Source organism: Peromyscus leucopus, chromosome 13 (assembly GCF_004664715.2).
Source record: "Peromyscus leucopus breed LL Stock chromosome 13, UCI_PerLeu_2.1, whole genome shotgun sequence".
Classification (NCBI taxonomy): domain Eukaryota; kingdom Metazoa; phylum Chordata; class Mammalia; order Rodentia; family Cricetidae; genus Peromyscus; species Peromyscus leucopus.
The window spans coordinates 32,316,149-32,332,629 of NC_051074.1; the positions used below are offsets into that span (position 1 = coordinate 32,316,149).

The 16,481-nt window shown below is 40.8% G+C and overlaps 1 protein-coding gene across 14 annotated transcripts in view; it reads left to right on the plus strand.

Annotated features, from left to right (window-relative positions):
• Positions 1-16,481, plus strand: part of Dock10 (dedicator of cytokinesis 10) — a 248,888-nt gene that overhangs the window by 95,618 nt on the left and 136,789 nt on the right. For 12 of the 14 annotated variants that reach the window (XM_037210228.1, XM_028884109.2, XM_037210223.1 and 9 more), the window contains exon 2: positions 5,995-6,114. In XM_037210228.1, coding sequence (XP_037066123.1) covers positions 5,995-6,114 — 120 coding nt within the window. The remainder of the gene's footprint in view (positions 1-5,994; positions 6,115-16,481) is intronic. The other 2 variants (XM_037210229.1, XM_037210224.1) reach the window with 1 other exon arrangement.

Below are 16,481 nucleotides of genomic sequence, written 5' to 3' on the forward strand. Positions count from 1 at the left end.
TCCTGTGCTACAAGCACCACTTCAGGATGGTGTTTAAGTAACTCACCAGATGTTTATGGCTCCCTACGAAGCTAAAAATAGTTCCGTTATTAAATCGCTAATTGTGCTTCTCTGTTTTGCTGGCATGAGCTTCTAGAACCGCAAGCCCAATCTGTAATTATTTTCTCTAGTCTCTTTTTCCCCCGTGTTTTGTGTATCTTTTGTTGTAATTACTTGAATCTGTTAGTGGTTGAATTTCTATGTGAAGCCCCACTGTGATATTTCTGGGCTTCCTCTCTGGTGGATTTTCAAAGGGTAAACAATTTTAAAATCAAATAACTCCCCAGTGTTTAATGAAGTCTTGATTCTTTTGAAAAACCAAGTTCATCCTTTTTAGCATGATGAAAGCAACACATGTTCATCCAAAAACATTAAAAACAACAGCATCCTGAATGCTACAGTACCACCCAAATGCAGCAAGCTAGTGATGTTTCAATCTATGTCAATAATTAGTTTCTTTATAAAGTCTTGTGAAGTTACTCTATTATATAATATTTATTCTCATTCTTATTAAGCAATAATAAACAATCAATTTTTATTTTGCTATAAACTTGAGAAAAAACAGTTTTTAATAAGTGTTCATAGTTTCATCCCTCATACTTTCTGAATCAGGCCATGCCCTGGCAGCCTAACTAAGTCTAAGATAGTATAGATTCCAGTTCTAATCTCATGTGTGGATCCAGAAATATCATCAAGGTTTCTTCGAACTGTTCACCTCCTGAGATAATTCCTTTCTTTGTCCTTCCATTTGTAGCAACACTTGATCATGGACCTTACCTTACTCCAGTTTTCAAACAACAAAAACACAAATTATGTGCAAAATATTGACAGCTAACTAACTCTGGTGAAGCACTGAAGAATTTAATAAATCCATGACATATTACACACAGTCCTCCACTGATTTATTCCAGACCCTCTCCTAGTCTTAATGTCCTTTCTAAATCTCCTTACAGATTAATACCTTTCCCTATTACTCATGATTCTTGAAAATTACTTCTTTTGAAAGGCTATACTTAATATCTTCCCTGGTTAGGAATGACCACCATCAATCTACTTACCTTTCTTGTCATTCTTCGATGAAGTTGAATACATTTCTCCATCTTGTAAGGAAGATAATGTTGCAAAGATACCCTAAACACATCTTGGATTTTATGTGTGCTTATTTCTCTCAGATATAATCTAGGTTATTCCTGGATCTGGATGAAGAGATGTATACTTAACTATGAAACACATGTTTATTGTGTCCTATACACATTATAGGTGCTTTCAATCTAAAAATTGTAAGCCAGTCTTTATTTAGCACTCATGAAAAGTCTTGTAGATAAGTATTATTCTAAGAAGTACAACATCATTTCATCTTCCAAGGTAGCCCCTACTCAGTCATTTTACACATATACAAACTAAGGCATGAGGCTTTTAATCACCACGCTCATAGTCTCATAGCCCACTGGGGTGAGGAAGGCATTCTCACTTTTTTTCACAGAAAGCCTACAACCGCATCCTCCCACAGACTTTGAACTTTGCTAAAACAAGGCTAGTCTAGGTTAATTTCTAGTTGGGCTGTGCTTCTATTCTGGAGAAAGGTTGGCAGTCCGGTCATTGATCTTTAAGGGTACTATATTCCAAATGCTTATTTCCTTCAGTGTTGTTCTTCACCAGTTGATTTTGAATTGCTATGATGAAAAAAAATCCAGATTTTCATGATATTATCCTTTTCTAGAAATTAAAAGCCCAGTTAGGACATGGACATGTTTCATGACAGCTGAACAGTCTTGACAGCCTGGACTATTACCAACAGGGCAGCTTCCCCACTCCGGGGCTTAGGCATTGTGTTGGGCATATCATTCGAAATTGTGGATAAATACAGAGGAAGAAAGCTTTTGGGTTTTGTGTCAGGATCCCGTTCTTCCTCTGCGAAGTTGATTTGGTAGAGAGCTGTGGATTTGGGGAACCAGGTTAAACAAATCTCTTCATAGTACATAAGAATGGGGCCTGTTGCCACTGTGGCGCAACATCCCCCTGCTCCATAATAGCAGGTGCTGGTGGGTGACTTTAGAATAGTTAATGAAATTCATTACTCATTTGAGAGAAAGAGTATGAGTAAAAAGCACTATTAAAATCCAGTCCAATTCAGGGTAATCTTGGCACATACCTTATCCCGCTTAGTGTATTTCCAAAAGAAATAGGCCCATTAAACTCAGGAGGGACAGCTCGATCCTTGTTAAAGCCATGAATCGATGCTGCTCAGTTCCCAGCTCTACTCAGTGTGTCTGCAGAGAGCAAGAGTGGGAAAAGAACTGATCCCACCATGCATGAGTATGCCCTTCTCTTTGAACAAGATGCTGAGCAGACAGGTCCCTTGCTTTAGAGACAACTGCTGCCTGTCTATTCTGGGGCTCTCGCCACCACAGACACAAAAAGTCTCCATGCAGGCTTTGTCAAATCTCAACTTCTTAGGGCTGTGAAATCTATTAGTGTCATTTTGGGTTGTTTATAACAGTCTCCTGTATCCCAGACTGACTTTCAACTCACCAACCTAGCTTAGGATGACTTTGAACTCCTGTTCCTTCTACGTCAATCTCCCAAGTGCTAGGATTAAAGGTGTTTATCACCACATCCAGTTTATACAGTGCTAAGGGTGAAATTTATAGCATCACACATGCTAAGCAAATACTTTACCAACTAAGCTACATCTCCTGCCACCTCAATGCAACTCACTTGCTAAATTCATATGCAAAAAGCTACAAAAGGTGGAGTATCTCGAGTGATACTCATTAAGAAAATCCCTGGGAAGACAAAAATTTACTAATGTATCCCTCAGTCAAAGCTTAGTGAGTAGATATTCTAGATTTGAGATTTCCCCATTTCAAAATAATTTCAATGCAATATCTGAAATAGGAAAGGCCTGGGGAATATCGTTCTTGAGTTCCCTGATGAGTTCCCTATGAACTCCTCATAGATTAAGCCAGATACATAAAAATGTGTCTTTCCAAATATTTGCAATCCATACCTTTTACTGATCTATCAATAATAGCTTACAGTTTGGCTTGTAATTTGTTGTACCAACCTTAGACACTGGAACTCTGATGTGCCTGTTGTAGTAATTCAAATAAGACTAACTTTGGCTACAGCTTGCTTTTCAGTGAAAGGTCTTTTTTGAAAGATCCTTTAGCCTCTAATTTCTTCTTTGTGCATGGTTGTAGGGGATGCAGATGTGTGTGCAGGTATATATGAACATGTATGCATGTGCATGTATTCAGGTGTATATGAACACACATGCATGTGCATGTATTCAGGTGTATATGAGCATGCATGCATGTGCATGTGTGCAGGTGTATATGAACATGTATTTGTGTGCAGGTGTATATGAACCTGTGTACTTGTGTGTGTGAAGGACAAAGGACAACCACAGATGTGATCCTCAGGAATGCTAAGCATCTCCTTTGAAAGCACCTCCTTTGACACAAGGTCTTTCACCAGGGCTCAACAACTAGGGCAGACATGGCCAGTGAGCACCGAGGATCCTCCTGGCTCTGCCACGCTGATGCTGAGATGGCGAGTGAGCAAACACCATTATGCCCAACACTTTTAACATAAGTTCTGGGTACCAAACTCAGGACTGAGTGCTTGCAAGGCAAGCACTTTATTTAGTAAGTCAACCCCTTAGCCCATCTTCTAAGTTAATTTGCAAGCTCTGTACTAATGAGACATAACATTTAAAAATGAAACAAGATCGTAGACTCCCACTCCCGACATGTCACTTCTCTTCAAGCCTCTGGGTTGCTATACACTCACACTCCTGTTCACACTGGGGTGAGAAGGGAAAAAGACAAGGTGTTGGCACCCACTTCATGGGGCATTGCAGTGAGCACTGACCAGCATTACATACTCAAAAGATAAAACTTGTGAAGGAAAGGGATATAAATAAAGCGCCCAGTCTATGGCAAAAGGGAGAGCTTCCTGATGGGTTTCATCATACATTTTTATTTTTATTTTATGTGTTTCATATGCAGGGGGAAGGGAGAGCGAGCAAGCGAAAGGGGGCACAGAGTCATTGTTTTATGATTGAAAGGTTTAAAAAGGTAGTTTTTCATTTAATTTCTGGTTGTGGCAGGGCCAGGGATAATATAGAAAAACTGAGACCTGGGGCTGCCCTGCTTAAAGACGGTCAAGGCCATTCTTAAGATGGACCTCAGGAGAGGGAGGACTTAATGGGCAAAGTGCTTGCTGCTCAAGCCTGAGGCCCTGAGTGGGATTCCCAGCACCCGCACCACGTGTCTTTAACCTTAGCACTGAGGGGACAGAAGCAGGGGGATCCTGGGAGCTCACCGATCATCTGGCCTAGCCAAAGAGGGACCGCTAGGCTCACTGAACAGTTCTGTCTCGAAAACTAAGGTCGATGGTGATTTAGGAAGATACTGATGTCCACCGCCAGCATCCACTGCGTGTGCACAACCCTGCTCATCCTCACGCATGCATACGTTGCACACACAATCCCCAATTTGTGATCCTTGGAATTAGCTTTTGCCTGAGAAATAAGGAATTTTGAACTGAAAAATAAGTGTAAATAGAAAAGCATCAAAATGCAGCAGACCTAGGGAGAACTTCCAAACTACCACAGAGTCTCTGTAAATTCTACTCCAGATGTGTAGTGTTTTACACCACAGCTCCTTTTCTTCAAACACCCCAAGAGCATTCAGTTTGCTTGATGGGCCCTTCCAGAGAGAACACTCACCTAGACAGTTTATTTAAGCACTTAAGGATTTTTGTTTGTTTTTGTTTGTTTTTCTTTTAATCCAGATAATGGATGGGTATCTTGCTACTAGCCCATGATATTCACATTTGCTGTTTGTAATATTTGGAAAATCATCAAAACAAATATTGAATGTTATTTTAAGAAGCCCATTAGCAGTTTTTAAAGCATAGATGAAAATTTGGGGGACCATGCTTTACTGAGGTGGAGCATCTAGAGGGAGGCTAGGAAGTAGATGGGGCCGATGCATTAATATTTACAGGATCATCTTAGCATCTGGCTTTCATGGTGACCCTTCATGCTTCTAGAAGCCCAACCTCCAAATGCACATAAGGACAGAGGAGTCTTCTCATTTCATTTGCATAAATATTTCTTCAAAGGATTAGGAGACTCCTCTCATCCAGTTTTGGGGTTTCTGTTTTGTAATACTGTTTTCTTTTTCTTCAGGGAAGAGCCCCGGTTTTCTCAGTTTGTGATCCATGTATGGTGTGGAATAAACTCATCAACTCTGTAATGATACTTTGCTTCTCCCTCTAGCAGTTATTTTCTATTTGTTTTATTTTATTTTTGCACTGTGGGGAAGCTTGTCAGAGGGTGTACAGCTTCTCTTGGGTCCAGGATTTTAATAGCATGTGATTATCTGTACTTTTTAAGCCCCGCCCTTTTCCAACACAGTATATCACACAGTGGAGCTGTCCTGGTCTATTAGAGACTGATCCAGCTTCCCTCTGTAGAGGCAACAAAGCTCAGAGCCAATCCATTAATCCTGACATGAGATCCATGCTTCATTGACAATGGAGGCAGCTTGCAATAGTTTGATTCCTAGCAGGGTGCCAGCGTTTGCTAACTGACCTCAGAAGAACTCACGAAGTATCTGATTCAGCAGGAGCAGTGAGGACCGTTGTCATAAACTATACTGAGAACATCTATTGCACCTCCATCAGTACAAGCAGCTTGAATTACTCAGGGAGCTGTCAGGTATTTTAGGGTCCCCTCACTTCATTTCAGATATGGAAGTAATCAGTACGTGATGATGTGGCTTCTTTCCCAAATTCCTGGAGTCCGTGAGACCCGAATGGAAAGGACTGGGTGATGGCAATGCCCCCGTGACAGCTAAAATGTGAAACTGGAGCAGTCGCAGGGAAGAAGCAAGATGATATGCGTAACAGTTAACGTAATGTTTTGTTTTGTTTTTCCCACAGCAGGAAAAACCCAGACTTTTGGAGCCTTTGGATTATGAAACTGTCATTGAAGAACTTGAAAAGACCTATCGGAACGATCCTCTTCAAGATCTTCTCTTCTTCCCCAGTGATGACTTCTCAGTAAGTCTCCGGAAGTCCTTTAAAATTATCAGGGGCCATAAGTTAGGTTCTGTCTTTCCACATAGATTCAGAAAGTAAAGCCTTCTTGTAGTTGGGTTTTTGTTTTTTTTTTTTACTCTTTGGGGGCCTGCCACACAGCTCAAAAATAAACACAAGGAGACTTGTTCTTACTTATGGGTGCCTGGCCTTAGCTTGGCTTGTTTCTAGCCAGCTTTTCTAACTTAAATTATCCCATCTCTCTTCTTCTACATTTTGCTTCTGGGCTTTTTAACCTTTCTATATTCTATATTCTGTGTATCTGTCTTTTCTCTTACTCCATGGCTGGCTGTGTGGCTGGGTGGCTGGCTCCTTACACTCTCCTTTCCTTCTCCTTTTCTCCCTCCTCCCTCCTCTTTTTTTTTTTCTTGGAGCCTAGATTTCTATTTATTCTCTCTGCCTGGCAGCCCCACTTATTTCTCTCCCCTGCCTAGCTATTGGCCTTTCAGCTCTTTATTAAACCGATCAGATATTTTAAGCAGGCAAAGGAACACAGCTTTACAGAGTTAAACAAATGCAACATAAAACAATGCAATGCATATTTGCAGCATTAAACAAATATTCCACAGCATAAATGAACGTAACACGTCTTAAACTAGTACTCTACAGCACCTTCTTGCTATGGCCAACCTGCTTCATATTATAACAGCAGAAGGTCATTTCCAGACATAGAATAGGCCCAGGGCTTCCCCGGTTTGGAGGGGTGGAAATGAGGTTCAACGGTGAATGCAAAGACCCAGAGCAGCACATGGTACTGCCTGAGACCAGTTGGTGCTCATGTTCCTGCCAACATCCAAAGCTCTTACCACAGCCTTCCTTTGACTTAGAGTACCTCTTCCCTCAGACTATTTCTAACTAGAAGCTTCTGAGACATAGAAATCAACCAGGGGAACAAGTATAAGTCCAACGGTGCAAAAGAGGAGATTATTTTTATATTTATTCATTTATTATTCTCTCATATATTACATCCTGACTGCATTAAAACCACCATGAATCTTGGTTGGCCTTTGTTTACGAGATGGTGAGTCTTGGGGTCAAAGCAAGAGCATCTTTGCAGAATGATTTATGATGTGACATGTGTTCCCTTTAGGACAGTGTACACTTATGATGCTCTTGAAATTGGTAGAGAATGAATGAGAAGGAGGGTGACAGCCCAGTTAGTAAAGAGCTTGCCGTGTAAGCATGAGAACTTGAATCTATTCCCCCATAACCTACATTAAAAAGTCTGGTGTTAGTGACACACACATTTGCAGTCCCAGTGCTGAGGAGGCAGAAACAGGAAGATTCTAACAACTGGATGGGCGACCTAGCATCAGCTCCAGGTCAGTGAATTAGACCAAGAGAGAAGGAAAGGAAGTTAATATTGAAGTTAAAAAGGATAAAGTTGTGGATGATGAACACCAGAATGTCCCACGGATTAGGTTCTCTTCCCTGTAGTCATCTGGAGCATTAATGCACTGTTAGTAAATAGCTCTGCAAACAGAGGCTGCCCTGGGCAGTTGGTAAACTTTTCCATTTTTCTCCTAAAACAAAGGTAGTCTCAGGCACGTCAGACTTCAACATTGCAGATGAAAAGGCAACTGGAGGGTACCCCTGCAGAGCAGGCTGTGCCTGGGGATTTCTCTCTCAGGGAGTGTGGGTCTCGATTTCCACATTTTACTAACACAGCTTCCGTATCCTCTCTCACTTTTGGGGACAGATCTGGCTTCTGGCTTCAAAAGGGTTTTTTGTTTTGTTTTGTTTTTTCCTTCCTTCATGGATTTAGGAAAAAGAAGCTACATGAAAATTGATAGGTCTGTGGATGTAGCTAAGTTGATAGAAGGCTTGCCTGACCTGAGATGCATGGGGCCCTGTATCTGGTGGAATACAAAAAAAATTATAGAGGAGACAGAGTTAATACTTCTCTGTTCCCAGTGTGGATAATAGTGGAAGAAAGAAGACAGACATGGGCATCGGAAAAAGCAATTCTTTTCCTCTGTTTTTCAGTGTTTTGAAATGGCTTCCACTCACTGTTGGCACATTTTAAGAGAGATTTATCTCTGCAGATCTCATTTCTGTGGTTGGATCAGACTCTGGGGCTTGAGCTGCAACTTCAAGCTGAACTACCTTCTTCTTCTTTTTTTAAATTCCACATCCTTATTTCGATTCTTCAGTCTAGGGGTAAACTACCCCAAAGCCCTTTCTGTCAGGCAGCACCAAATTTCGTGAACCTTGGAGCATCTTTTATTCCAGCTCTGCCACCCAGAAATATGTCAAGTACCACTTGAGTGGCCCTCCACCTCAGACAGAAAGCACAGGTGGATTTCACACTGACTCTGAATTGAACTCCATTTTTGTCATCTTTCCAGCCTCACTTAAACATGGTCTCTAACTGGTTTGTTTTTACCTTTGCCATCCTTAGTAACATAAACAAAGCCTACAATAGCATATTGCTCTGTTTTCCCAATGCGATCCCTCCAATCAACTCACAGGACTGTTTTATTATGGGCCTGTTCAAACTCCATGTGTGTTTCCTTATTTCCTCCATAATGATGTTGTAGGGCCAACTAGATGGCGCAGTGAGTAAAGGGGTTTGCTGACAAGCCTGAGGACCAGAGTTCGATTCCCAGGATGCATACAGTGGAAGGAGAGAATACACTCCCACAAGGACTCTTCTACTCACAGCCACTTTCCAGCCCACTGGAGTAAATACTAGCACAGTTTAACCATGCTATTCTATCACATACCCCTAACCATTTCCTTCATTTATTCAATAAGAATGAGATGCAAAACACTGAATATTAATCATTGTCCTAAGAATTAAGAGGCAGCAATGATTGAACAAAAATATCTTGGTTCTAAGGGCACTGAGCATCTTACTGATATGTGAGGAAAAGATAAGAAAACTAAGTCACAAATTAATTTAAAAAAATAGATTATTTTATAAGGTTAAAAATAGAGCAATGTGATTAAAAAAAAAAAAAAAAAAAAAAAAAAAAAACTGAGTCCTGGGAAGAGCTGAATTAGACTGAGTAGTTGGGCAGTCGTCTGACTAAGTGACATTTGGGCTGAGCTCAGCTTTCTCAAGGATGACACGAACAGCCAAGGAAGGACTATTTTAGTCTGATAGAACGGTAAGAGCAAGGTTATAATAGCTCTCAGGTCAGGCAGGTAGAGCGATCGGAGAGTAGTCCAAGACAATGTTGCCCAAGAATGAGAAAGCTTTTGTGTCTTTTTCTAAATGCAAGCAGTGAGACATTGACCTGTTCCTAGAACAAATGACTAGAGTTTACTATTAACAAAACATGTAGCCTCTTTGTAATGGGGCTTGGAAGGCACCACAGGCCAGCTGGGAAAAAAGCACCCAATTAGTACACTCAAGAGATATGCAATGGCCTCTAATTTTATTACCAGAAAATGACATTTCCTATCAGTGGCTGAATTTTCATTTGTACTAGGTAATTGGTGGTGGGTAGTATTGAACACTATATCAGCACAAAATTGCCAGGAATTTCTAGTAAAAAGTCTGATTTTTTTTTCTCACTCTTTCCTGCCCTGTTTTTCTCATTCTTGCCCTATGCATTTTGGCTTGGAAACCTAGATCCCACGGGTAGTATGCTGCCTATTTTTGTATGTCCCATGAGCCAAGAATTTCTGATTTTAAACAGCTGACGGGAAAAGCAATCTAGTTGGTAGCAAGTGAAAAGAATCTGAAATGCACGTTCCGGTATCCACAAACCAAGTTTTATTCGAGCGCTTGTATTGGTTCATTTGGTGGTTGCCAGTGGCTGTCCTGGTGCAAAGGCAGTGCCCTGAGTGGTTGGGGAAGTTTGAGTTTGGGCATATAGCCCTGTTCTAGTCAAATTTCAGTTGTCGGAAGATATCCTGGCCAAAGACAACCTAGGAGAGGAAAGAATTGTTTGTCTTACAATTTCAGGTTAGTCTATTACTGTGGGGAGGTCGAGGTAGGATCTTAAAGTATGGCATTGACATTCAGGAGCTCAGAATAAATGCATGGATCCTCACTTGCTGCTTATGTTTATACTCAGCTAGTTCTCTTCACTCTTGTACAGTTTAGGGTCCAGCGCTTGAAATGGTGCTGCCTTCCATGGACTGAGTCTGTCTATACTGATTAATAACAATCAAGACTGGCCCCTGTAGACATCCCACAGGCCACCTTGATGGAAATCATTCCCATTAAAAATCTTCCCCCAGGATTCTAGGTTGTGTCACATTGGCAGCTAAAACTAACCAGCACAAGCCCTGAAAAAAAAATGTATCTTCTGACTCTGCACACACACACACACACACACACACACACACACACACACTACCCTGATAAAATATAACTGTATTTGCTCTGGACAGCTCTTTCGTCCTCTATACAGAGTATATAAACTTCTCTAAATCCCCTGCCGTCATCTGCCCCATTCACAGCCTATGTCACTTAGGAGTGTTGCTCACCACCAAAAACGTACCACGCTCCTGGAAAGCGTATCATTTCCTTGACTCTACTGGAGCCTTGGGATTCTCTGTAGTGTGCCTGGACAGTTTTCACTCGTCCAAGCAGAAGTGACAATAAAATGACCAGACTAATCTCAAAGGGTGGATGGAGTATGGAGGATATTAAAACTCCCACCTGTCCTTCTAAACATCAGTCATCAGGATTCTGCTCTTCGGATTAGAGGACCCAGCTCACTTCTCTGTTTCTATGGTTCCAAGTACCCACGCTTCCTGCCGACATGATTCATTACTTGCTTTGTTTAATCAATATTTATTCAGCACCCACTGGGTGCTGAATATAGAAGAACACTTCCTAGAGGAGTGAGACTGGCAAGGAAAGCGAGTCTTGTGCTTCACCAGCTCGTGCCCTAATATGGATAAAGTAAGGCTGATGAAATTGCTTGGGGTTGAATACCAAGAAGCAGCAACTGTGTCTGGCATTTGATACCCCCAAAAGAAAGTCTGTTTCACCACACAGCATCCTTCCATTGCAAGCATGAACTTTTTGCCTCATCACTCTGATGGCATGAGATGCCATCATCATTTTCTGCCTAGGACCCCAGAATGCCCTTTTTGGGGGATCTATGCTTTCTCCATAGACATACTTTGGTTCATTCACATTCTGTATTGGCTAGAAGCTTTCAGAGTCACTTATCAGACAGGATCATGCCTTTACTTAGAACCTTCCTCCATCCAAGCCCAGTCTTCACTGTTCTCCCTGCCCCTTGGTCATCTCCAAGCTCTCATTTCCTAGTGTTAACCCTGGTTCACCACACAGAGCACCTGACCTTTATTCTGTTCTCACACTTGGCAAGCGCTTTGCCTCTGTAGGACCTGTGCTCCTGACAGAGATGGCTCCTGTGATGTAGTTGTAAGTGTGACCTCTTTAAAGAAGAATCTTTGAGGTCCAGCCTACTCTCCTTCTGCACCGGAGTTACTCTATCACAGCCCCCTGCTGCTTCACTTTAGTGCACTGATTACAACTTGGAAATAGCTCCAGTTTTGCATATTTGCCTGCTTCCTTCCTTGCTTGTTGGCTTTTTCCTTCATGGTTCTGGGAAGCAAACCCAGGCCTCCATGCATCCAAAGCAAGTACTTTACTACTGAGCTGGACAACCCCCCCCCCTCTAAACTTGCTTTTTGTTCACCTTCCTGGCACTGGTTTCTCACCAAATTACAATTGTAGGACATTTTCCTCCCTTATCATTGTAAGATGCACAGCTACGAAGGTAACACTTGACACAGAGCAAGTGCAACAATCAATTTAGGGACTGGAAAGATAGCTCAGTGGTTAAGGTGCTTGCCACATAACCAGGGGGACCTGAGTTCAGATTCCAACAAACCAAGTAAAGTTCAAGTAGGCATGGTGATTTACTAGAAATTCCAGCCTTAGCCAACTGAGACAAGACTAGCTATATTGCTGAACTCTGGGTTTGAATATGATACCATGCTGCAATTAAATGCTTCAGAGAATAGAAAAAGAAAACATAAATGATAAAAATAAATTTCATGAATTTTCTTTCAGAATTCCTTGGGTTGTTATTTTAGGAAATAACTTGGATTCTTTGAAAACCTTAGCAATCAAAGGCCATCCTGATGTAAAAGTCTTGAGTTTAAAAAAGGAATAGAGTGATTGCCTCTGCTTGATGATGAGAAAATGAAGGTTAATAAGAAGTTCTCCTCTTATTAACATAAATCAACATATTGTCTTTAAAAAAAAACCACTGAGAAACTTGATCCTTCCTCTAGAGGCTCACTCTGTGTAGTACAGTACCCAGCACACAGCTGACATCAGCAAAAGTAGCCTCCTCCTTCAGACACTTACATGTACTAATTTGATTGATTTCTATTACTAGGTAAGAGAAAAATTATTTCATATCCATATATCAAATACCCAACATACTGTACAGCCCATGAGTATTCAGAAGAGGCTGTCAAATAGTGACTTAAAATGTTCTCCCAGAAGCATTTTCCTTGTCTCTTGGCACACCAGGTAGAAATTACTCACCTGCTATGTAGATTAAAAGACCAGACAACATAAACTTCTACACTTCTTCCATCATAATCTTTTAGTATGAAAAACCAGTGTACCTGCATGTATTAATCCATGAATTCAAAGACATGGACAATTTCATTGTTAAATTCGCCACTGGTGATTTTATCTTTATATTTTGAAGTTGGCAGTAATAGAAACAGACTAAAAATATACTTGATCATTAATGTGTGACTCAGTAAAGGAGTTAAGGGGTGTATTGGGGGAAGGGGAAGCGGAAGAATCATTTAGAGGACACAATGAATCATGTTTGATGACTCAGTCTGAATAGAAACTTAGGCAAAAATCACATAACAGAAGGTGGCAGAGCCATAAATGACTTTCTTGCTGGGTGAAAGGTGCCAAAAGCCTGAGATAGAATCACTTAAGCCATACAGTGGAGATGTCTAGGAACAGGAACACTGGGCAGTCTCTTTTGTGTTCCCACGGTGCCCACTTACACAAAGCTATGCTGAAGTTCAACTTTGAGAACCACTTTTAGTGACCTAAGCATAAATGTCAAGAATACCAATACAAACAGGAGAAAATGCTTACGCTTGAATCATTGGACTTTCTGCTGTTAAAAGGGCCACTTCCAAAATCATAGTTCTCTGTTGCTCTCGGTTCAATGGGAGAAGTAGCCTTCCAAAGAAGTTACATCATCTCCCCAAAGTCCACTTCTTATTAATGGTTCAGAATCAGTGTTCAAGGGCACTCAGGTTGATCTTGCAGTTGTCTTTGGCTGACTGTCAAAACTGAATGACAGATTTGATGATGTATCAAGGGCTTACATTTTTCACAGTATATTTTTAGCTATTGAAAGCAACTGGTAACTTGGGGACTTCCACGCTTTACCACATGGGCCATTCTCTGAGAGGAAGTTCAAAGACCTTGCTACGGTTAAAGTTACAAAGCAGAAAGGTCAGGAGATTTCTTTTTATCTGAAACATAGCTTAATATTTTATAGGAATCTCAACTCTTTTCAATCTGTGGCTTTTGAGTCTGAAAAGAAAGCATTAAATGGCTCATAATGTTTGTGTAAGGACACTGCTATTGTGATTTGGAAGCTAAGTAATAGCCTGTGTTCAATTACGTTATAACATCCCTCTCATGAAGAGGCCCTTGACCAAGGATGTAAGCCGCTGAAGACAAAACTCAAACATAAGCACTTTGGTTTTCACTTTTTGTTTCCTTCAAAACAATGCACTATGTGCCAGATGCTTCCTAAAAAAAGTGAGGCATCCAATTGGGAGTAAATATTAAGTTCTCAAATCTCACTGTGAAGGATACCATTAGAAAGTCAATGCAGTATTATTTAACCACAAACAATGAGATTATGTAATGTCCAGGAAAATGAACAGACCTGGACATCGCCATAAGTCTCACAAAGACAAGTATTGTATGTTTTCTCTCATGAAATCTAGAGAAGAAAGATGTGAAATAAAAAGGGAACTATCAGGTATTTGGAGGGGAAATGAGAGAATAAGAAAGGGTGAAAAGAGGATAAATATGATCAAAGTATATCATATACATAAATGAAATCATTTTAATAAAGCCTCTTTGAATAATTAATACATATTAATTAAAAATAATAATAAATGAAAATAACAAAATTGGGGTAGCAAAGCAATTCTAGCTCTTTATTTTAAAGAGAATATGTAGAGGCCCTTGTCTGTGTTTCATTGTACACAGAATGTATGTCCACATGAAGCTTTATACATAAATGTTTACAGAAGCATAACCCCCAAAAGGAAACAAGCAAATTGTCTACCAACTAGTAACTAAAAGTAATTTGGCATATTCAACAATAATGGAGAAAGACATATGGATACATGCTACAATTTGAATGACCCTTCAACACATCATGCTAAGGCAGTCACAAAGGACCACTATTATTTTCCCTGGGGAGATGAAGTAACATCACCCCTCCTCATAAGGCCCAAGGATAAACCAAAGTACTACTCCATGTATGTTTTTCTTTGGGGCCAATGAGCTTATTATACTCAGTTATGGACCACGAGTGAAAAGTTTTTAGTGAGAGCATGACAGATTCCAAAGCAATTACACTGGGAAGTCTCCACTTAGCATGGATGATGGCTTCTCCATGGCCACATAGATGGATCCCCCTCTCATAACTCCCCCCACTATATACTCTAGCATGTCTGCAAAACCTTCAGACCATATGCAGTTAGGACTGGATTCCACACAAATAGCTGGAAGGAGTGGCTGGACACTTGGGTAAGGGTCCAGTGACCCTTTCCACATCATCATCATCATATGAAAGAAGGCCCAATCATTATTAATTCACTCAGATAGGCGTGGCTGATCTGATGTAGATAGGAATCTTTTGCCCAGAGGACAGGGCTCTATGTCAACCATGTGTAAATGATTACATTTCAATGGAATGTGTAGGCATAGAAAGCAGATTAGTGGTCGGTTGCCAGGTACTCAGGAGAAGGGACTATCTGCAGATTGCTAGGAGATAAAGGGTTTCTTGAGATATGATGAAGCATGCTAAATGTAGATAGTGATGGTGATTTCACAACTTTGAGTATGCTCAAAATCTACAGAAATTTACACTTTAAATGATGTGCCCTGTGGCATATTATTAATTATATCTCTCAATAGTGCTCTCATTCTTTTATTTAAAGAAGTTGTTCTAGGTTATAAGGTCAGAAGAGGTGTAGATAGTCAAAGAGAGAATACTAAAGAAACATTCAAATACATCTATATTCAAGTTCTTTAAGAGTAATAAATCAAAAATACCAAAGGAACTATATAGGGCATGAGAAAACTAGCTGCATTTTATTTTATTGTTTATTTTTATTTTGTGTATATTGGTGTTTTGTTGGCATGTATGCCTGTGCATCAACTACATGCAGTGCAGACCACTGTGGCCTGCCATGTGGATGCTTGGAATAGAACCTGGGTCCTCTGGAAGAGCAGCCAGTGCTTACGTGGCTTAATCACTGAGCCATCTCTGCAGTCCCTGACTGCATTAATTTTTATATTTTATCCCCAAAGTAGATTTTATGAAACCTGCTGTATTAGTTACTGATCGTTGCTGTAACAAAACACTTGACTAAACAACTTCCAGAAGGAAATGTCTATTCTGGCTCACAGTGTGAGGGTCCTGGCAGTGTGAGCCTGAGGCAGCAGGTCGCACTGTATCCACAGACAGGAAGCAGACAGAGACGAATGCTAATGCTCAGCTTCTTTCTCCATCCTATTCAGTCCAGAACCCTTAGCCCATCAGAAGGTATTACCCATGCGTGTGTGTGTGTGTGTGTGTGTGTGTGTGTGTGTGTGTGTGTGTGTGTTTGGTTTTTCAAGACAGGGTTTCTCTGCAAAACCCTGGCTGTCCTGGAACTCACTCAGTAGATCAGGCCGGCTTCGAACTCAGAGATCCACCTGTCTCTTGCCTCCCAAGTGCTGGGATTAAAAATGTGAGTCACCACTGCTAAGCAGTTGTCACCCATATTTAAGGTGGTGTTCCTTCCTCAATTAAACCCATCTAGATAATCCTTCACAGGTCAGGTGGGCCCAGGGGCTAACTTTATCTAGATAAACCCTCACAGATCTGCACAGAGAGTTGTAAATCCTGTAAAGTTGACAGTCCTCCTTGACCACCATACCTGCTTATATACAGTAAAACACTTGTCTAAAATGACTCGCTGGATCAATCAACAGCACACCTTTGGGATCTAAAATATTCCACGTCTTGACTTCCTGTATGGCATAGACAGTAACTATAGAGTTTAAGAGAAAGATGGGCTTGGGGTGAGGAGCCATGGTTTGCTTTGTTTGTTTGTTTTTG